The sequence below is a fragment of the Lineus longissimus genome, chromosome 12, assembly GCF_910592395.1.
Source record: "Lineus longissimus chromosome 12, tnLinLong1.2, whole genome shotgun sequence".
Taxonomy (NCBI): Eukaryota; Metazoa; Nemertea; class Pilidiophora; order Heteronemertea; family Lineidae; genus Lineus; species Lineus longissimus.
The window spans coordinates 17,231,297-17,254,815 of NC_088319.1; the positions used below are offsets into that span (position 1 = coordinate 17,231,297).

Genomic DNA, 23,519 nt, shown 5'->3' on the forward strand with positions numbered 1-23,519 from the left:
AAAAGTATTAGTGTCGGACCGTGAGTTTTAAATCAGAATCAGTCAAAGAGTTTTCTCAGGTACTGGTACGGCAGTGGCGTGCGTCTTTTTCATTGAAACGACCTCGCACGACCGGCACCGGCACATATGGTCGCCGATGATGGAGAGAGCGGTAGCGGGTACATATTCAGCACGGTTCACTAGCAGTTCGATGTGCTCATGACATGACGAGAGCAAATCTCACGGGTGGGGCGGAAATCTGCCATATTGCTGACATCATCGGCGCCAACAACGATGTCTTTTGACCCTGCCAGAGCAACACTCTGTTGATTGACTCTGACCCTGCTGACCTCGATTTTTTAAAACTTTAAAAAAAGGCCATTTAAACGTTAAATCAACTGCAAAGATAATCTTTTATATCACTGAGGTATATAGATACAATATGTTGAGAAAAATCTGTACAACTATCGAAATATACGATTACTTGGAACTATTTCGGTAAATCACTCTGCCGCCAGCGCGACCTTGTCACAATTGCGGCGCGCTCGTTTGCATATCGCATATAAGAGGCGAATAAAATCGTCACTTCAGCATGAAAGCCTTGACGGTTCAGCGCTGAGAGTGTTTGACTGTGGATCAGCTGGTCACAGGTTCGACTCCCGGTGGATCTTCTGCAGTTTTCTCTTTTTTTTTCTTCTTCCTTATCTTGTTATCTAACCATCCACGTACAGATGTGAAACTTTTCATTATTATCATTATCATACCCCACACCCAAACTTTTCAAACTGCAGCACATACTGATTCCGGGCGTTTGAGTACTATACTACCTGATGTGTTGGTCGACTGTCACTACGGGGACTGGTGTCTCAATGGAAAATTTGTCCTCTGTCTGCTGGAGGTGACTGAGACTCTCTCCAGGAGACTGGGCTCCCGCCCCCCCCCCCCCCCCACTCCCCTTATTTAGGGGGTACATAGGCTTGTTCCCAAGTTTTAAAATCACCCCCTAATGGAAGGAAACAGCATTTTTTTGTACCCCCTATTTGCGGGCTTTTGTGAGGAAATTGACCCCCTATTTGAAGGAAGGATTTGATCTTACCCCCCTAATTGAAGGGAGTCTTAGATCCCTACCCCGAGGATTGTGTTTGATACCTTGGTGATAGCAGGCTGTGTTTCCTCTTCATCATCATCAAGGGCTTCCTGAGCAACATGTCAAAGGTGGGTCTGCACTTCTGGAGCAGCAAAGTTCACATCCCCATCAGGATCTTCATGGAAATGCATAACGTGTTCCTGAACATCATCTCCTTGCTGCTGAGGATCCTCAGAAGACCCAGGGAAGGAAAACATGAGAACATATACCCCTATTTTCAGTTTTTGAAGGGAAAATAACAGTAATAACACCCCTATTTTATTGATTTTTCGGGGATTTTTCCCCGAAACAAGAGTGAAAATTAACCCCCTTTTCCCGAAAAATCGGGAACGCGCCTGCGGCCCCCTTGACTATGGAAGTGGGGGGGCCGGGACTGGGCTCCGACGTGTTGGTCGACCATCACCAAAAGGACTGGCTTCTCGAAGGACAATTTCTCTCCAGTAGGAGACTGTCTTCCAGACAGATGGGGACCAATTATGAATAATCAGCTTGTGGACTTCACTTTTGAAGGCAAGAAAAGGCACTTGCCAGACAAACTTATTCTCAGACCTGTACCTTTCAATGCAAACCACTTCCACAAATTTGTGAAGAAGAATTTAGATCGTAGACCTATGTATAGAAAACTTCTTTATTACAAAGTTGATTGTTACAAATGACTGTATACAGTAGTATAGAGGAGTAGTTATTTGACAAGAGATAAGCCCCTCAACTGATTCCCACTGAACTACAGGCAAGTCTAAGGGCCAATCACACAAGTGACCAAACAAGTGCAGAGCAGCCATGCTCGACAAGCAGACCTGGAGGACAATTGGAGTCACTGACAATAAGAGTTATATGTTGATACATGCAAGTTAAAAGCTTGGGTGGGTAAAAGTTAACAGTATAATTGAGTATTTACAGTTTTTAAATCATGCTGATTATAATAATTCCTTATGAAAAATACTTAGGTTGACCCTCTCTTACAAAAGATCCACTTTTAATCCAATGAAAAACCACACACAATCAAATTACAAATGTGTACAAATTTTCGTTGTCTTTCTGATCAGTCAAAATTTGAAACTAAATTTGACGCGAATCTTTTGTAAGACTGATCAAACAGTAGCACCAGATGTTATTAAAGATTTCAGTAAAAACGTCAAATGTTCGCAAAGCTAAAAGTTGGCAAATTTGCTCCTTTTCAAATTCAATGTCAATTTCATTCACAAAAAGTTTCAGAAATGAAATGCTTGCGAAGATTTCACGGTTTACAATGTGCAGGAGAAAAACATTGTGCGACCAAGCCATGACAGCCAATATCTAGAGGTTTAACATGTTGGAACAAAGACATGGTGTTTCTGTGATTCAGTACCAGCCAAGGAGTACCCGTTAGGCTGAGGCAGAGTAAACTCGTCGCCATTAGATGCACTGCTAGTCTCTCGCAGACCCACTGTGCCATTAGACGCACTGCTAGTCTCTCACAGACCCACTGTGCCATTAGATGCACTGCTAGTCTCTCACAGACCCACTGTGCCATTAGATGCACTGCTGGTCTCTCACAGACCCACTCTGCCATTAGATGCACTGCTAGTCTCTCACAGCCCCACTGTGCCATTATACGCACTGGTAGTCTCTCACAGACCCACTGTGCCATTAGACGCACTGGTAGTCTCTCACAGACCCACTGTGCCATTAGACGCACTGCTAGTCTCTCACAGACCCACTGTGCCATTAGATGCACTGCTAGTTTCTCACAGACCCACTGTGCCATTAGACGCACTGGTAGTCTCTCACAGACCCACCGTTCCTAAGTTTCCAGTGTTCAAATTGTATTCACGTCCATGGCAACTACAGACTATAATAGTGATCTCTACAAGTTTTGTTAAAATAAAACTAATCTCCAAACGGTTAAATTTTTACAAAGAATAACATTTTGTTATCTAAATGAACCAAAATAACATACACTGAAAGTAACAGAGAACACGAGACAGTTTGAGTCAATGTTTGATAAATATTTTTGATTTCTTATAAATGTGATCCTAAGTACGACAGTCCATGCTAACAAAGTGGTGTGCTTGTCATTAACTTTTAAAACTTGGTAAATTAAGTTGATCTTCATAAATTGATTGATCGACCTTCGTTTTTCAATAAAGCTTACATGACAGGTCAATTTGCTCAGGGGTAAATTTCAGATAATTTAATTCATGGGGCGATTTCTATCAAAACCTCACAACGATATGTTTATACTGATGATATAAATGTTTACAAAATGATGATGAGCAACACGTAACAACAAATAAAAAGTTTGTTGCGACGCAGAGTATTTGCAGGTTATATGAGGATTCTTAGTTAGTATGACGGAGTATGATAAGATTAACTCTAAAATAGGTACAAGTTCTAACCAAGATCATTCTAAGAATATGTTGGTTCACAGTAACCATAGCCTAGGAAAGATGGCTTGGCCACAGTGTTTTTAACTGCTCTGTGGACAGGGTAGGTTCGTGCAGGCGACGAATTGGAGAGCTTTTTATTTTTCAACTCTATCGCACCTACATATTCCTAAGGATGGCCGAAGGTAAACATAGTTGTAACCCAGGAGGATGCATTGCCCCACATGAGCCACGATGGATTGGGTAAGTCGAGGAGTATTAGTGTTGACTCAATATAGCTACAGGATTGTTTATACAATTTCCTTGAAGCCACTAAAATTGGCAAAAAGTAGTCCTTCAGTTACAAAACTTCAACTGTATCAAACCTCAGGCAAAAACCCAACATGCATAGGCAGTACAACCATCAAGAACCGAAAGTTTGGGGTGGAGCAGCAGGTCTTTATAAAATGTCTGTCATTGACTTATGGGTCCACAAATGAAATCATGATGTATCGCGTTCCCTTGGTCGTGAGTAAACCTTCGTGATAGTGCGTCAGCCGACCAGGTTGTATAAGGGACCATCCAACACGCGAATCCACCACGCTGCAATTCTGACGAACGAATCGGCAACCGCCACCCTGAAAGAAGACGTGAAGATTTGAACATCAATTTCAAGTTAACAATGAACTCAACATATCCAACAATTTATCACAGCAAATTCGTGTCAATGTATGTTAAAGAAAGACTATAGACAGGAGTGAAGTAGGTCAGATTAAGTTACCCATAGTTGCCAACAGGGGTCTCTCCCACCTCTCAGTACATCGCAACTACTCTAGATTCTAAGAGGAATGTATTCATCCCTGAATCGAACACAACCGAGTCCCCTAACTGAGCCTATTAGTCATCTGAAGACCACTCATTTGGACGCAGAGCTCCTGCCTCTTGTCGCTATTTAGGGAGCAGGTGCAGATAGTGCATGCAGGTGGGAATTATGAAGCAAAGATGGAAGAATACAATGTGTGCCTGCATCGGGGATCAGTGGTATAGTGGTTAGAGTGCTGGACTTATAAATCAGGAGTATGAGGGTTCAACTCTTGGACGGACCACAGACATTTCATCTCAGTGTCCTTGATCCAGAAAGTAGACGTAGTGTTATCTAAAATGTATGGGAAAAGGACCATATTCTACCCTTATCACGATGAGAATTCACTGCCACCTAGTTAGTAATGAGAACACATCACCCAGATGAAATTTGACTTTAAACTTTACCCAAGTTGTGTTCTCTTATCATTGAATCTAAGGATCAATGAACGAAATCATAATATAACGTGTGCCAGCAGTTGTTCGCAAGCCTTCGTGGTAGTGGGTCAATCGGCCAGGGTGTGCCACCGTCCAGCCGAGACGTGATGACGTCACACTACAGTTGGAGCGAACAAATCGGCAACCACCTCCCTACAAGATAAGAGTGACAAAACTTTGATTGACGTTGAAGACGCTGATTTGGAAGGCACAAAATCAGGCCAAACCACATTGATGCTTCATCATTTGGTTCCCGATCAAGGAGGGAATGGCTGCAGGTTCCTGAACACAAAGCTTTGAAAAGAAGCAAGAAAGCCAAGGGATGGGTCAGCGAAAAAACATATTTATCATGCAAAACATAACTCAAGGAAGGCCTGTTTCCACTGCAGGAGTTTACCGTAGAGATTTTGCCACTCTCAAAAGCTTTTGTGATCAGTTACAATAACCAAACAAAACAATCCTATCGGACCCGCCATGGGTCCATTAAATTGACTGGCTTACCTCGTAGTCGACCCCTGGTTGATTTAGTGCGATATTGATTGTGTAGGTGGACGAATCATGATGGGGGCGTAACCGGTCCTGCTCACCGGGGCGATAACGGACAACAAAGTTCATGTGTGCTGTTGGTGGCTGGAAGAGAAGGTGGAATGATGTGACATAAAGAATAAGAGATATTGTGGTAAACACAGCAAATTAGATCCCCAGTATCTGGCATGGCTGCTGAGACTGATATGCTCCACAGTACGACATCTATCAAACCAGATGTATAAGTGCCTTGCCTTCAACGAGCACATTCAATTCTGCCAAATTTGGCACGTAGCTTTCTGAGTGGCCGGCAAGGCATAGTTTCTGTGCTGAGGATTCTACAAGGATCATCTGAAGCACACACAACTGTTGCTTTCAAAGGTATCCTTGAAGCACCCTAACAAAACATGGGTGACTGCTGGCATGCCGCCATTCGACATATTTCTCACTTACATCATGGACATATCCAATGAATATCTTCTGCTGCATCGGCATGATGAACTGGTGTAAGAAGTGTAACCAGTGGCGCTCGTAGCCTATCTGATTCATGTGGATGTCCACCGTCGGTACATTCTCATAACCGCCCGCCAAACGATCGTCCTGAAAATACCAATTTAGAATAAACAAAATCAATCTCTGACCTCTGACCTTGTTTAGAACTAGCATAGTCTGCTCTGAGACTGAAGAGAGAATGTTTCTTAGTCAAGAAAAACAATTAACGTTTTCATGAACTTGACAACTGCACGACTCCACAGACCTGACAAATCGGCAGCGTAGAACAGAATTTGTTTTTATAGCGGTGATTCACCAGCTTCTCGATGTGTTCTAAATCATGAGATAATGATGGATTTAAGTCATAACGCAAGAGTGTGCCAAGACCAACCCAGCCTACCTTATTTTTGCCACCAGACCACTGGCCGAAATGTTCCATTTCTTCAATGAGATGTTTACAAAACGTCGCTGAGACCACGGGGAACCAGTAGACGTCAGGACATGGCTGGAATGAATCACAGAGCTCATTAGATTTATCTCAATGGCAAAAGCACCCAACACCCAACCCTCTTGCCAAAAAACAAACCATTCTGAAACAATATACAAACAACATCTACCAAAATCAGGCTTACCTGTTCTATTTCGGTGCGTGGATTGAGGGCCTGCGAGTAATTGTCATGAATATATTTCTCCACCCAGTCGTGGCGATTCTCAAAGATCTGATAGAGGTCATTGTGTAGGTGATCGGTCCCGTACGTGTCGCAGTTGATCAGGTGACCGAAGTTCTTCAAATTGGTCACTATCATGAAAATGCCCTGAAACACGTGCACAGCTAAGTTGTTTATCCAGAATGAAATCTTGAAATGTACCTATATTAAAGGTATTGAGGAGGTAGAAAATACTGATATTTCAGTAGTCACTTAATTGTCTATGATAGACAAGTCCCCTGCCGTCAACTGGCCAACATCAACAAATTCATTGTTATTTATAACTCAGCAGGTTTACTAAGACGACCTTCTGAGTGAGAGCTGTATAAACTGCTGACATCTTTTATGGGAATACTCAACGACAATCAGATAATATCTGGGAGTTTGGACTCACCTTTCTTCTCAGGGTGAAAGTAAACTGTATGTCAGCATCCACATCCTCCCGGATGGTCGTGAATGCGCCAACCAAAGCTGGCAGCTTGCTAGCTTGGATCAGGTAGATGTTAGAAATGTAAGGTACGTTCCAAAGACCCCTAGTAAAAGAGGAAGTTATGTGCGTTTAAATAGTTTCAGCTTTGGACATCTTTACCACAAAGGTTGTTACAACATTCCTCTCCATATTCGAAATGATGGTACATGTATAAAACAGCGGTCATCAGAAAGAGTTGCAAATATTCTGTATTCGTCTTGTATTTTGAAATGTTTTCATTGGAGAGGTGACACAGACCAAAAGGAGAAGAACCGTTCTATCCATTGCAGACCTGTTTCTAAACAGGTTTCTACCCTACTGGTACTTCAGTAAGAAAACGAGTGCTTTCAAATAAGATCTTTTCGATATCTACAACATATTTATCATAAAGTGAAAAGAAAAAGTAAATCTACATGCGTGAAAAAGCCATGCGAAAGCAAGGAAAAGGGGGCAGATACTCAGATGAAACTACTGTTATGTATGGAATATTGGATTGATGGTTTCCTAACCATGGCATTGAAAAGTTATTGACGAGCACTTTCTGATGTTACCATTGGTAAACCTACTGCCATGACCATCCACTGGAAAGCTCTCAATGAGCACATTCAGATGATAATGATCGCTTGTCAGGGTAAACTAAACAACACATTTTCTTCTTCAAAATAGTCCGAAAAGTCATTGGTGGTACGAGAAGGCGAGACCATTGGTTGCCAAGGAAAGCCTACTTACTGTCTCTTTCCGGTGACAAGATCAAGATAGTCAGCTGACCTCGCATAATAACCACCCTGGGTTACACTCCCCCAGAAATTGGACCAATACTTGCCACGACGGCTCATTTGAGGGGCAATAAAAGTTCTGAAAATCGCAGGGTGAAAATCGAAATTAAAAGAGCAGAAGACAGCAGCAAATGGCAAGCAGTGGGGCGAGGAGCAACTGGGTGAGGAGAGGGCTTCGAAGGAACTCGTATCCCCTGATATAATATCGTAACAGAGGCAGTTATTACTCTCCCTATCGAAAATATTCCCATCAAACTTCATTTTGAATTTTTTTGTCCAACCAGCCAATTTTTGGTTTCACCATGACTTCCAACTGAATGCCCAATCACCACCCACTGACATCAACTATCACAACAGCACAAGCAACAGTGTGACAACATCGTCATATCGACTTACAAACGTCTTCGCTGAACAAGGTCAATATACTCAGGTGACCTTAGATAGTAACCGTCGGGGGTCACTGCCCCCCAGAATGTCGCCCATAGTTTCCTATAGCGGTGAATATTAGGAGTCAAAATCGTCCTGAAAACAAATATAGTATAAGCACATGGAGACACACCCTGTTAGAGGGAGAAAGTTGGTGCAATTGACATCCACAGTCTTTTACCAACTCACTGGGAACATAAAAGTCACCTTTAGGAATTCTACTACAATCTTGGGTCAAGCCCAAGAAAAGACGTCCCATCCACATCTACAGTTTTAATCACTTGCTTTATATTTACGCTGCATTGTTATTCTCGCTTGTTAACTCAGTTATGCCAGGTGGATGATATCATACGGTACCAGCCGTGGCAGCAAAAGTGAGAAATCGCTCTCGTGATATCAGTTTGTTACAAACGAGTCTACCTTTGCAGACGTTACTGAATCTTTATGCTATAACTCACCTATTTTGTTCGATGAGCAACTTGAGTGAATCTGGGTTTGTCATCTGCACCAGGGAATCCACAGAGAAGTAATACTTGCAGTTGTTGTGAATGCACCAATCACTGAAAGAACAAATGTGATATTTTATTCACAGTTCTTGGAAAGGTGTCGTCGATGACAAAATCAAGTGACTCCAATGGCACAGTTTCTCAAGACATCAGTACCAGAAGCCGACTGCTGTTCGGAGTTTTCCATTCTCGCTTTGCATATACCAAGATTTCCCAAGGTTTGATAATCTGTTGACGAAACCTCTTCATGAGACCTGAAGCAGGTTCCACAGCTTAATCTACTCACATTCCGTTGTTCCTGCCCTCAGTTTCTAATTGGTTCTGGTCAGGCGTTACTGATTTAACTGAGTGGTATTCATCACTGTGTGTTTCTAGGAAAGCAGTCACATCCTTACTGTGGTGTTCAACCTAAAAAGAGAGACGATCAATTTCAGTGTTAAAGGCAGGTATGTACGTGTACACATCACAACACTGTCCAAATTTATATTCAGTAGGCCTACCTGTACAAAGATGAAACCAGCAGTCTGCCACGTCTGTATCTCACATTTATGCTTTAAGATGTTATCTGATTTTTATGGAGTTGTTATCACTTAAGATGTTTTGAGTCTCACCCTGTTAAAGACATAGAGATCTATCTTCTGCTTAGGATAGTCCAGCTTGGCGATTCTTTGGAAGAACTCGTTGATGAATGGCGTTGGATGAGGGAGGATGATGCCCATGGTTACTGAGGGGTAGTCCTCGATGGCAAAGTCCTTCAGTGAGAACGTGTCCTCACTACATGAGATGCAGCCATGGGTTGGAGTCCAGTGGCCCGCTAGGTAGTTAGCGAGGCGGTTGAATTCATGCTGGAAATATGAAGTTCGACATTACTGAAACAGTTGTATCAATGCAATGAAATCTAATGTGATATTTCAAGACCGCTTAGATGAGCAGTTCTATCAGTTGAAAGTCTCAAGCAAGAACAACATAAGACGCATGCAGCATGTAACTTTTTATCTCAAGGGCTGATATCGTCAAAAACATTTTCATCACCTTGATCGGACCGTTGCCATGGATAACGGTAGGCGTCGTCCCCGTCCTCGTGTTGTACATGAATGCCTCGGTTCCCTTGAACTTGAGGTCGACTTCATCGAGAGCACCATTCAGATTCTGGAAGATCTCACCCTTGCTGTCCAACTTGATTGCATACTGCTCCTAACAACAACAATGAGCTGACAGCATTAATATAGTGTAAAACCCTTTATTTTCGCAGCCCTTAGCACTGGAGTTTTACTGATAATTACAAACTTTGGGCTTTGAGCAGACACTTTGTAAGTAGTATAACCTACTTATTGAGGAAACCTTTGGAAAAGTACTAGCCTTACCCAGCAGGTGGTTTGTTTACTTACTGAGACAATAATTGTAAATGACCAACAAGAGGCCCAAGGGCCTGGCACACAGCTAAAACTTTCTCCAAACCAGATATTGTGCCAGTAAAATGGACAAGATGGTGGCCAAACTCTGTGTGGAAAGTGGCCATCAGCTAAGCTACAAATCATGCCAAGAATGCCTACCCTGAGGTTATCGTCAAGAAAGATGCGGGTGTAGAAGAGCTGATCATCATCCGCATCATCCAGAGGGGCACTGCTCACAATCTCCCATAACTCGGGGGCATAACCAATAAAACCTGCAAACAAAGCATCGATAACAAGAACATTCCTTCAGACTATTCCAGTTGTATGTGATAAGTAAAATAAGAAAAGAATGATGAAAATAAACTCACCCCCAGAGTTGAGATATCTCTTCTCGTTCAACTTCACCAATGGATAACGCTCCTGAAATGACATTTTTTAAAGACAGCCTTCAATTACTGATTAAGGAAAAATTATACATATTCTATGAAGTTTTCTCAAAATCATCGCCGACTTCCAGATTATTAGTGCTCACAATCACCATCTGCACAAAACTCGATTTCAAATGTAAACATCACCAAATCAGGTAGTAAAGATGCCAGGCCTAATATGGCACAATCTTTGCCAACACAACATCATGTAAATCTTTACTCTGGGCTATATGAACAAGTCAATACCCCTCCATGCACCAAATGTGACTTTGTCCCACATAAGTGGGCTTGATCCCAATCCTAGGGCTACTTACAGCTAGAGATAGGTCCGGCCAGCAGAATCCTTCAGCAGAGAAGATGACACGAGATTCAGACTTTTTAAATTGTTTCAGGATTTCTTTATATTCAGCAGTTAACACCACATCGTAACTGAAGGGAGAAAAAAAAAGTATTGAAAATGCAATTAAAGGGAAAATACAGAAAAATGGAATTGAAAGTTTAATGGTATTCTGCAATGGCATCAGAAACCTCGACACTGCCCATGAGCCGTAAACTGTTCCAGCCATATTTTACATCCAACCAGCAGATTTTTTCTTTTATCAATTACCATCATTCCAAGACAATGAATAGGAAGCAAACTAGGTCAGAGCAGAGTTCCTGTCTGAAAAAGACACTGCATGTTTAAAATGCCTCATGTCAGTGCTCACTGTGTACATGTACTAGTATGTTGAGATTAACCCTTTGGAAGAAAGTTCGAATTGTGACAAGTAGGCAGATATTTCAAGCATTTTGTAGTTGATGATCTCAGGCTGGCTGAGCTACTTCCTCGAGCCATGTAAGATCAGTCTGGGGCCAATTCTGATTTCTGCCAGATAGGAAACTGGTTCATCACAGACACAGGTTAAAACAGTCAACAACCACCTGTAGTAGAAAGATAATCCATAGCACGAACTTGTCTAAACAACACATAAATCAAATACCAAAAAATAAACGTCTCACCTATCTACAAACATAATGATTAAATCTTTTCGATCTTGATATTTTTCCATGGCCTCCTTCAGCAGTTTGACCTTCTGACCTCCACCGGGGTGCAGATCGATATCACCCCCGGTCCACTCCAAACCCATGCCAAGCACCTGGAAAACGAACCAAGCTTTATGAATATGAAAACATTGCAGTAAAGTATCTCTTTGCAAACACCTCTTAAGGACACCCTCTCCACTTGGACACAGCAAAGGACAGGCGGAGAGAAGAATGATGGAACAAGACGTTTCTCTCACCTCGACATCATAGCCGTATTTTTGTGCTGATCTCATAAACCTCTTGAAACCATCTGACTCCTCTGTGGCTACGGTTATAACAAGTAAACCTAGAATATAAAACAATAAAAACAATGATTGTGACAGTGTCCAAATTCAGAAATATCACATTATTAGGAAACTGCTGTTGATTTATTTGCTCAAATAGAAACTTCTCTTATCAGAAAAGTAAGCAGTCTGTTGACAAAAAAGGCCCCATCAGTTGTTTCAGTTTGATTAAGACAAGAAGGCAGCAAAGGGTCCGAATGAATAGGACAGGATGTATGAAACTAACATGATCGCAAACAACTAACTGCCTTCCTCTGATACACGCGGGTAGGCTTTATACTGAAACATCATTCCATGGATAGACATTACAGATACCTGATGTGGATGGAAAGTAGAACACTTGACAAAGAAAAGGTCAGATTGAGTCTAGACAAGGCAGCTAAACTAAACAACTCGCAGGCCTACATAATGCTGCCAATGGTACATGTTGGCTAATTAAGACAAACTGGACATGTATAATGCCCTCCTCGCACTCCTACTGAGAAGAAGAAAGTACATGTATAACTATAATGTTAATACCCTTTGCAGGTCCATCTGGGTGGAGGCCCGGGGTAGGCCTACAGAACAGGCACAGGCTGTCCAATTATCTGATCGAGTCAAGATATGAACGACTTCAAGTTAGGCCTGAAGTTGGTTTGATATAAAAGTTGGTCAGGGCCATATTTAAAACGGCTTGGTTGGTTGGTTGGTGGGGGGGGGGGGGGCCTATGCCCTTGAGGGGGGGGGGTTAAGAGGGCCATATCATGTTTTTTAGAAACATCTGGGAGAGTTGCCCTTTGATACAATACGGTCCAGTTTGTATTTGCATACTAAGTAGGCCTCTTTGCCTAAAAAAACTCCTTCAATATACTAGCACTAGGGCTACTCTCATTAAATTGCCCCTAATTTCAGAAACCCCAAGTTTCCCATAGGTTACTCCCCCCAAAAAGGACTCCACCCATGGAACATGCTTAGTCACATTCATATGTGTGTAGATAGGCCCATTCTACACATTGTCATTGTACATGTTGTAGGCCTAGCCTAAAGCCCGCAAGGGCATGATTTTGACCCCTTTTCAAAAATGCGTCTGCTAAAATTGGGGTGAAAACAAGAAATCTCAAAAGTGAACCGCTTGCAAAAAAAGATGGGAATTGAAAGACCACGATACTTGCCATCTTCCAAACTTCCAGCAGAACTTTCAGGGCAAAAGTAAGCGAATAACGCAGATATTAAAATAAGGGCCTGAGAAAGTCGCCCAGCCATTTTCACGGTGTACAGTCAACTACGTGTGTACTTTGTATACACTTCCACATGGACATATTCATCGGGTTGGAGAAAATCCGGAACGGAATGTGGGTAACCGGAACGCCGACAGGCGCTCGGTTTGTTTGCGCGGGAGTTTTGCAAATGATAGTTGACTGGTTGGATGAGGGGTCAGGTTGTGACTGTCCTCAAGAGTGCAGCGAGACAGAAGCTCTACCATAGGCAGAAGGGTCCTGATGTCTCAGCTAGATGATAGTTGACTGGTTGGATGAGGTTTAAGACAGAGAGGTAGCCTACCAGAGTTGTCTCCAAGGTCAGGTTGTGACTATCCTCAAGAGTGCAGCAAGACAGAAGCTCTACCAAAGGCAGAAGGGTCCTGATCTCTCAGCTAGATGATAGTTGACTGGTTGAATGAGGTTTAAGACAGAGAGGTAGCCTACCAGAGTTGTCTCCAAGGTCAGGTTGTGACTATCCTCAAGAGTGCAGCGAGACAGAAGCTCTACCATAGGCAGAAAGGTCCTGATCTCTCTGGTAGATGATAGTTGACTGGTTGCCTGAGGTTTAAGACAGAGAGGTAGCCTACCAGAGTTGTCTCCAAGGTCAGGTTGTGGCTATATCCTCTAGGGTGCACCGAGACAGAAGCTCTACCAAAGGTAGAAGGGTCCTGATCTCTCAGCTAGATGATAGTTGATTGGTTGGATGAGGTTTAAGACAGAGAGGTAGCCTACCAGAGTTGTCTCCAAGGTCAGGTTGTGACTATCCTCAAGAGTGCAGCGAGACAGAAGCTCTACCATAGGCAGAAAGGTCCTGATCTCTCTGGTAGATGATAGTTGACTGGTTGCCTGAGGTTTAAGACAGAGAGGTAGCCTACCAGAAGTGTCTCGAAGGTCAGGTTGTGGCTATATCCTCTAGGGTGCACCGAGACAGAAGCTCTACCAAAGGTAGAAGGGTCCTGATCTCTCAGCTAGATGATAGTTGATTGGTTGGATGAGGTTTAAGACAGAGAGGTAGCCTACCAGAGTTGTCTCCAAGGTCAGGTTGTGGCTATATCCTCTAGGGTGCACCGAGACAGAAGCTCTACCAAAGGTAGAAGGGTCCTGATCTCTCTGGTAGATGATAGTTGACTGGTTGGATGAGGTACACAATGCGGAAAATGTAGGCCACTTGAGGTGTCTTCATGGCCAGGTCTGTCTTCAAGAATACAGTGAGATTTAGATTCAATCAGAGTGGAGGGGCCTCACAATATTGTCTCAGTACAAAAGTTACCGTGCTCGGGTACCTATGCTACTTCAAGGAGGCAAGGGTGGTTTGGCCTGTCTTCAAGAGCACAGCGGGATGGAATCTCTACCGGTCTCCTTGTCTGTCGTTAAGACAGTCTGCTCCAGAAGACAGTCCTTTCTACCCATCAGTCACAATGTGTTTTGAATACAGTCTTGTCCATCACTGTTTTGCCAGTGGCGACAGTCTGGACCAAGACGTCAGACGGTCTCCTACAGAAGACAACTTGTCTATCGAGACATAAGTCTCAGTGTGATGCATTGCCTGTCCCAAGACATCATGCCCTGTCTGTCATGAAGACCGTCACCTTCAAAAGACAAACATGCTTGAAGTACAACAACTACGTACTTCAAGGAGGGTATTTGAGTCTGTCTAAGTCCACAGCAGTGAGATAGAAGCTCTTCCAACCAGAGGTCCTCGGGTACATATCAGGGTATTACAAGGAGTCTATGTCCTCAATCAAGAGATCAGTCTCAATCTGTTGTTGTTCTGGGTATCAAACCTTGTTTGTCCTGAAGACCGTCTCCTCCAGAAGACACATTGTTCTTCCGAGATGGAAGTTCCGGGCTGTCTTGAAGACAGTTTCTGGAGATTGTTCAACTTAGAGGCCAGTCCCCGTCCTGCAGACGATCTCCTTCAGGAAATGAATTGTCCTTTCGAGACATCAGTCATGGTCCCAGCCCGTCTTGAATTGGAAGGGGCGAAATGGGAATAGGGGCGAAATGGGAATAGGGGCGTAATGGGAAAGGGACATGAAGACAGTCTCCTCCTGGGGTTGTGCTCTTTTAAGAGACAGTTGACCATGGGATTGCACACTGGTCCTCTGTACACATTGTAATAACAAACTCATTGAAGCCTTTTAATCCAGCTTATGTGCACTTCTGCAAAGGACATTTGTGTGAAGTGTTTGGAGGACCTGTGTGCAGAATGTCCTGTTCCACTGTAGACAAAGGAGTTTGTCCTTCGCTGAAGCAAACACTTTTCAAGACCAGTTTCATTCTATTTTACAGTTTCTTTATTTACACATCAAAACAATTGACTCTTTATTCAACTAGCCAGTACTTGAATACTATCAAGTTGGTGAAACTAACAAGTCTCCAGGACAAACCTGCCAACAATCACCTCGGTCACAGCTGTCACACATCAACGATACCACGTGAAAATCTTGTCCTGAACTGTCGCGACTAAGATGAGATTCAATTCCATCACTGGTATCAAGTAAGGCAAAAGAGAGGTTAGCAGGCGCTTCCGCCTTCGTACATCACATTCTGTTAACAGTGAAGTTATCTCACTAAGCAGAACTTGATGATTTGACCACTTAGAGATGTACAGTGTCCAACTTCACTTGCCTAGTTGTGAGCGAGACAACTCGACCACTCTAAAATACAGTGCGACTAGGAATATCCCCCAGTTTGCATTGGCAATGAGAAAAGTACTTTTCAGTTCATATATTATGCAAACAATCAGAAACTGCTAGGGCAATTTACTACTTTTCTTCCTACGCTGGGAATGTGGAGAATATTCCAGCCAGGCTCTAAAGATATTTTGGACTGTGGACAGTTGACCGAGATATTTGAAGCACATTTGAACCTGAAGAAAGATATCTTTTTAACATGAACACAAGACATGAGATAGAGCCGCAATTATCTTACAGTACTTTCCAGAACAACGTATTGATAGTCACTGTATTCCATGGAGTCAGTTAACAATTCATACCATAACATCACTTAAATAGTTTTGAGCTCTTGCAACCAGGCCATCTAATAGTGTACAGTCACACTCAAATGCCCCTTGGTGTACTGTTCCACTCAAATGCCCCTTGAGCTAAATCTTGAATAGACGGTGTAATGTACAAACATCACAAGTTGTATACTTCACTTGGTTTTCATGTAAAAGAGCAACGAAACTAAGTATATCAACTAATCAATGATTTTCGCTGGATTTTAAAACTGTAAGATTTTTCAAAGTTCCTCAAAACCCTGTGTTCTAAACATGAACAGTTCACCTTGACCCTTATCAATGGCCGACCTTGGCCTTCATTTCATTCGCCATGATTTCTAAGGCCATCAGTCAGACATGAATCTATGTACAGCATACATTTTACAGATCAATGAAATAATTATTTGAACACACACATTAATGTACAATTGAATGGTTGTGTAGAGGTCACTGGTTCTAATCTTGCACGGAATACATAGTATTCTTTAACTAAGCCTACATACAATGCAAAAAGACTCTTTTGGGCCCAAATGAACTCGGACAGAAACGCCCTCTCGAGATAATGGAGGCAAAGATGATACGTTTCTCGATTTGTGAAAGTTTCCGACTTCACAAATCGACCAGAAGGCTATTGCCAGATACCTATACCAATTAGTTATCTGAAAGGTAAGTAGAAATAAGGTTGCTAACTGGTCAATTTCCCCTAGTCTATAGGGTGTTTTCAATTGAGTCGAAATATTTGTGCGAAAAAATCTGATGATAATTGAGAAATCTTAATTTTCCAGTTGATTGTTCATTTCATTGTCTGGCGAGAACAATGTCGGTGGGTAAACAGCTCACAAATTGGTCTGGCCTTGATAAGAAATGAAAGAAAATGTAACCTTTTCACCCTCATTTCCTTAAATAGACTCTTCCAGGTAGTGCATTAGAAGAGTGCACTCGGGAAAGCAGGGGTGTTATTGTTAAGATATAGTAAAGGCAACAGAGGGAGGTGGCTCTCGCTCAGATCCTCCTTTTGAGTAGTTTGAGAAATCTGAATTCATCTGGGATTGCACGAGTCATTTTACATTATACATTTACAAACTAGCCTGGCTGTGGACTAGGTATTCGTCACAAACATACATACTGATGTGATGGACTTATGTTTCACTTAACAACTAGAAAAATACAAAATACATATGGAATAATCAAAATAAACAAGGATTCATTTCATGTGTTTTCATAACAGGTTTTTGCTGTGCGCTGATACAGGTAACAGTTTGTGACCTTATAAGAAGTGTATGAAAGGTCATTATCATACATGGCACTTTGACAAATTCATAAATGCTGGTTGTAAGAAGGTTCCTTGGCAAGAGATCTTCTGAGAGAGCATCACAGAAGGAGAAGAACATGGAATTATAGTCACGGTGATTAATTCACAATTTGAGTAATGAATTGTAGTAATTTCAGTGTTATAATCAACACCACCTCGTAAATGGTTCTCATGAGAGTGGCAGTACTTCATCTAATCCCTGATTACTTCTGATGTAATATAACATTTACAACTCCACAGACAGTTGAGCACAGCTTGATGGAGACAAACTTTACTAATGACAATGTTATGGAGCAAATGAAGACAAATGACCACTAATTGTTTGTAAAAACATCCCTTCCTGATACACATCCCCCTATTTCTGTAAATGGGGCTTGGGCCCTTCTCCTTTAGTTTGCTATTGTACCCGTCTCCCTTCTCAATGAAATAGAAGGCTCACAAAAATAAAAGGGTAAAAGTATGGTTGACTAGAAACCAACATTGTCATGGTCTGAAAATGGCATGAAGGCTATCCATGGGTTAGTCATCCCAAGAATCAGATGAACATTTGAATGCAAAAAATGATCATATACAAGTGAAGAATAAATTAGGCACAAATGGAACATCTTTTTCACGGCAGTGACGACGATCAATGTATCCTGATTTCAATGCCAGAGTTTGAAATTTAACCATCACATGCCTTCGAATGCTAATCAGAAATAGACTAGTCAATTTGCTTAAGCCTTTAAACATGACGTATCAGAACCAAGCGACCTCTAGGGACCGTTGTCAAACTATTTGATGCCAAAAATCCTGCTGTTCCAAAAGATGTCCAAATTTCATGAAAGATTTCGTTGCAGGTCTCATGGATGGCAGGCACGAACTCCAATTCATTCCAGAGGAATTCAGGCATCAAATATACGACCCCAGTCCCTGAAACACACCACCGCCTCAGTATCTAAACTGTACAAACACATGATGAGGACCTACAATAACTACCATTGATTATGATGATGATGAAGATTTCTGCTCAAGACTGACTTGACGTCATGAACGAACCTGAGAGCATCTAACATGGGGAGGAGGTTGAGTAACGCTGTGTCTGTGGGGTCAGAGAACCAGGATTTGATCGGGATTGCGTTATCTGCAACGGAAGAAGAACATGTTAAGAAGAGGGAGGGAAAATAGTGTGTCCAACTCTGGTAATGGTTTAAAAGCTGAATGGCAAATCTTCGGAGGTAGCTGGTTCAAATCCTTGGTGAGTCATTAGAACTTGGCCAAAAAAAGGAACAATTTTTATGGCTAAGTTTGCATGCAATTCAATCCATCTTTGCCATCACTAACAAGAACAAAGTTATTGACAAATCTAGTGAAAGATTACTAATTCATAATCTGACATACACTTGGAGGGGAGAAGATGCACACTGTTTGCATTGATGTGTTATTCTGGCATTCATTCAAAGCCCTTGCAATCATTACAGACCTAATTTCCCATTGCCTTGAAAACAAACAAGGCATTCGATATTGACTTACTTGAATATGCTTTGTACGCTCCCGGTGAGTTATCTAATATCATTACACTTGACAAATCGCTTGTTATCGCTGATAAATCTTTTGTGTAGCTACCCATATCAAGTTTACAATGCTGAAAAGGAAAAGAGGTAATTCATTTCTACAAGAAGCCTGTTTATAAGCTTACCTCTTGAGCAGAGCTTAGATGGTCTACTGTCTACGCCTACAGACCTTGCCTTGTTCAGGACCCAGTGCAATGATAGAAACAGTCTTCAGCATTAACAACCAAGGGTACAATGAGTTGGCCAACCACAAATTTCAAGTCAGGGGTTGCTTATACCCCCCCCCCCCTCCAGTTTCTGGAATAACTGGTGCAGTATCTAGAAGAGGCATAACAGGGAATGGAGATGAGAGGGTTTGTATGTATCACTCACCTGCCTATAATAGCGTCGGTTTAATATAGATCTCTTGTTGTCTAAAATATCGGCAACTGCAGTGCCGTACATCTCCATACTGGCAGTAAACACGACCAAGTCGTACCATTGGCTCACCTGAAAACACGCGAAAACAACGTCACATGTCAATAAGTCATTGAGAGAAAAAACTTCAAGTGTAAGATGTAACAATGTCGCTGTAACTCGGCTAAAGGTGAAGTGCTGTTGCACAAATGGACTTTCAAAGAAAATCAAGCCGATGCCTCAAAGTTCCTAGCCAAATTGATGAGCCCAAGAATTCCAAGGGGAGGGGTCACACCGACATATCTGGCGTTATTTCAAATTGCATGACATGTGAGTGAATACCATACTAAGAGCACATTCTCATTACAAGTCTAATCGAATAACATCTAGATTCAAAAGTTCATATTCTCCTCATTACATGTAGAATATATTAAGCTTCACCGGATCGAATTCAAATGGAATATTCCTATATGCAGATTGCGCTAATTCAAACCCGGGTCTAATATCATAGGAATCGCACTTGCAAACAGCTGTCTAGGGATCAGGTTCATTCACATACACCTGATACTCTGCCTCTGGTCAAAGTCCTGAGTTAATGTTGCTTTACACACAAAATTGTTGGTTTTACCAGATACAGCTACATGTATCAAACAACTGATATCATTACTTACCACATCTAAGAAAAAGTCCACGTGTGGCCGTTTATATACAAAGAACCTAACAGGATGCCGATCTATAATCACCTGCAACATATAAGGTCAGGATTTAAAAGGACGAGTTTCACTCAGTGTTTTTCTGCTTTCGTCTCCGCTGCAGCAAAACTACATTTTGGTCCAGCCGAAACTTGGTAAAATGACCCACTAACACTAGTAACAGCGCTATTGATGGGGAGCGGAAGTATTATAAAAAGATGCCAACCACACCAGCCTGCTGACTGCTTATATCGATTGTATCATGGACATTAGCAAAGAAGCAATCCGCTGTTACATTGTGTACTTTGCCGCTCAGGATTATTTGGTATGTAAACGTTGATTACCTTGAGTACAAAGTCCGGCGGTGTGCCAGGTTTAACTGTTTGTCGTAATACCCCGTCGTGGTGAGAATGTATAAGGGTCTCATCCAGATCGAGAACTAGAGTTTTCCGCCGAACCATACCTGGAAGTGGAATGGAAAGAGATCATTAGCAGTTAGTTTTACAAAAGTTTCACACTTCATGTAGTATTAGCTACAAATCGAAGACAATCTAGCTGGCTTATCAAAATGTTTTGATTTGAGAGCTCCCAATATTTTCCTGATTCTGATTTGTTTTGAGATTGGTTGTCCTGATGTCCCTTCTAACAATAACAACTATGCACAGAGCATTGCCATACTTACTAAGCCTGTGTTTTGATATAGGAGATAGAGGTAAAATTTCATAACGAACGGTCTGGTGACGTAGAACCTGCAATGAAATAAGGAAAGAAAGAAGGTCATTTGGGGTAGCGAAGTGCTGTACGGCGCCAGTCAAGAATGCTTGGCCAAGGCTTTCAACCCTGATATCTACATTACCATTGACAATATTCCTCACAGGTAACAACACAGGAGAAACCTTCTCTTTTTTCTCTCTCAATCTCATTAACTCTGATAAATAACGTACATGTAGAATAGGCCTGTACAGGTGTAGTGAGGCCTAGTGAGAAACCAGGCCCATGACTCTGAACTAATAAAGATATACAGATACCTGTAGTTAGACAGGTGTACAGTACATTATGGGTCACTGGAACATACATGTCGGCCTACAGTTAACAGTAAGAAACCAGAGAAGAAAAAGTTCTCAAACGAGAGGCAGCCAGGATTTTACGTTGTGCGACTATTTCTACTTCATGAAAAGATGCCTTTAGCCATAACATTACGACTCCTCATTTATGCCCCTCCCCCCCCCCCCAAAAGCTACAACAGGCTGTGATTTGACACTGTAAACTCAAGAGCATAACTATGACACGCGGAAAAGTCGTATTTTATCCAATAGAAAAACACTGCAACAATGTGGCCCTATCATTAATTTTGACAGGGAAGAGTCAAAGAAGGCTTCTTTTGAATGAAAGGTCACCAATTCTTGTGTATGTGATACCAGTGTCTAGGGCTCTACAAACTAAATGTCAGAACAACATCAGTGTTGCTTTGCATTAACAAAACAAATAAAAGCATATGGATGACCTTCACTTTCGATCTGATTCCCTGTCATGCACATGTTTACCAACAATAGGGCCTTTTGTCTCTGTCTATGCCACGTGACATGCTTCACAATATTATGGAATTCTGCAGGCTGTGTTAAACCCAAGCTGCATGCACATGAATGGAAATGACCTCACATTATGTTGACATATTTAGGCTTATGAACTAGACTGTAATACACCAGGTCATGTTTTTATGTCCTTCTGACGCTGATCATGATTCTTTTACTACTATAAATTATGGACAATATGGCAATCAGGTTCAATGCCGACATGAAATGGCACAGTTCCATACTATAGAAGTCGTGCACTTTAAGACTAAATCGAGTGAACATCAATCCTCATGGTGATATTATGAATGATATTCTATGCCATGGTTTTGATCTGCCAACCGTTTAAAAACTTGACATGTATCATTGATGATTGTATTCATATTTATTGTTAGTCAGTAATACACAGATGGGATAGGTATCCGCTATTAACATTACGCTATGTAACACAACAATCTACACAGGTCATGGACAATCATTCCTCCCAAGGAAACTCTTGTCAGTCAGAATGGGATGTTTCAAATGATCAGGAAGTCATGAGAGTTGTATGGGATTAGACTTGAATTGAATGTGAGGTTGTGCAAAGCACGGAGCTAATCAGGTCGTCAGCTAAAACAGCGTGAAGTTACCACAATTCTTACAGTTATGATGAATGCACAGTGTACACATAGTTACCGAACATGGTCAATTACATTGTATATCGCCAGTGAGATATTGATTATTTGATACAGATACATTGTATTGGCCTATTGTGGAGGATGTTGAGTGCACATGCAGCAGGCATGGCAGATGGGTACACACCCTCTCAGGCCTAAGATACACATCATACAGTTTTTAATCGGAGCACGTGATGAACAGAGCATCGTAGGGTCAGGAAAACAAATCATGCACCTTAGCAGGTTTTCATGGTCAAAAGATGGTTTGATTTACCGACCCTACATGAAGGCAGTACATGTGTATCTTACAAGGGGCAAACAGATTCATTAAAAGGTCAAACACTGGACATCTCCAGCCTGTCAAAAACTGAACTAGTGCCTAGGGCATAGTCCTACACAGGTACGGTATGTAACGTTGTCATTGGGCAATGTTCAATGTTCACCACGTCGTGAGAAGAGTAGTGTGCGTAGTATCGCCACTTTTTAATGGGAATTTAAGCCATGGCACTCACACATCATGCACAACACTGCCACTGGTAGAGTGAGCGAGATCATGAGATGTCATCGGACATGCCTGGTGATGACAATTGACATGAGTATTGACAGTGATTGAGTGAATGTGAAGACAGGAACATCATCACAATATGCTTTTTCGGGTGAAACCCTCTAAAAACACCACATAAATAAAGACGATTGTTACCGGCAAACAAGAACAGATAATCAGGCAATAAAATAAGATTAAGAAACACACAAACAAAGAGTTACAACTATGTTTTTAAGAGGTTTCGGTTTACAAAAATATCATGATGCTCACCGCACGGATCTGTCTTCGGAGACAGTAGCAGATAAAACTCCATACTTTGGCCGCAAATAAAAAGAATCCACGAAGGCCCATAGCAATGTGCGTTAACATTGGTAGTTCATGTAGGTCTTTATCTTTCAAAATATCAAACAGATTTTCGAATCGGAACTAAAACAGAGTGGTTTTATGAATGTTTTTGTGGCATAATCACTCGACTGCTCGAACTCAAGCCGCCATTTGAATTACCCATGAGGCCTGAGAAATTTCTGCGCATCGCATGCGCGCACCTGTTTCATGTATAGCAAAAGCAGTTGAATCGCAAAACAATTTTTTGATTTTATTCTTTAATTAGCATTTTATTGATATAAAATATAAATTTTTGGCTATCATATTCTACAATAATTGCGAATCAGACATTAAAGAACTAAAATTTGTCCA

The 23,519-nt window shown here is 41.8% G+C and overlaps 2 protein-coding genes across 5 annotated transcripts; both read right to left on the bottom strand.

Annotated features, from left to right (window-relative positions):
- Positions 1-1,738: 1,738 nt before the first annotated feature.
- LOC135496480 (procollagen-lysine,2-oxoglutarate 5-dioxygenase 1-like) lies at positions 1,739-13,106 on the bottom strand. Of its 4 annotated transcripts, none has more exons than XM_064785836.1 (18): positions 13,012-13,106; positions 11,774-11,862; positions 11,493-11,629; positions 10,808-10,922; positions 10,434-10,485; positions 10,225-10,337; positions 9,704-9,865; positions 9,283-9,516; positions 8,958-9,079; positions 8,624-8,725; positions 7,693-7,818; positions 6,889-7,027; positions 6,420-6,602; positions 6,188-6,292; positions 5,749-5,895; positions 5,272-5,400; positions 4,741-4,923; positions 3,969-4,109 (listed from the first exon to the last, which is right to left on the bottom strand). In XM_064785836.1, exons 1-17 carry the CDS (start codon positions 13,100-13,102, stop codon positions 4,768-4,770), a joined length of 2,202 nt encoding a protein of 733 aa, XP_064641906.1. In that variant the 5' UTR covers positions 13,103-13,106; the 3' UTR covers positions 3,969-4,109; positions 4,741-4,767. The 4 variants fall into 4 exon arrangements, with proteins under 4 accessions (XP_064641908.1, XP_064641909.1, XP_064641906.1 ...); XM_064785837.1 differs by lacking the exon at positions 7,693-7,818 and adding an exon at positions 8,136-8,261; XM_064785838.1 differs by lacking the exon at positions 4,741-4,923 and having other exon boundaries at positions 1,739-4,109.
- Positions 13,107-15,372: 2,266 nt separating this feature from the next.
- Positions 15,373-23,315, bottom strand: LOC135496481 (CTD nuclear envelope phosphatase 1-like). The gene is made up of 7 exons (XM_064785840.1): positions 23,094-23,315; positions 20,735-20,801; positions 20,397-20,515; positions 20,032-20,103; positions 19,337-19,453; positions 18,924-19,035; positions 15,373-18,534 (listed from the first exon to the last, which is right to left on the bottom strand). Exons 1-7 carry the CDS (start codon positions 23,190-23,192, stop codon positions 18,386-18,388), a joined length of 735 nt encoding a protein of 244 aa, XP_064641910.1. The 5' UTR covers positions 23,193-23,315; the 3' UTR covers positions 15,373-18,385.
- Positions 23,316-23,519: the final 204 nt, after the last annotated feature.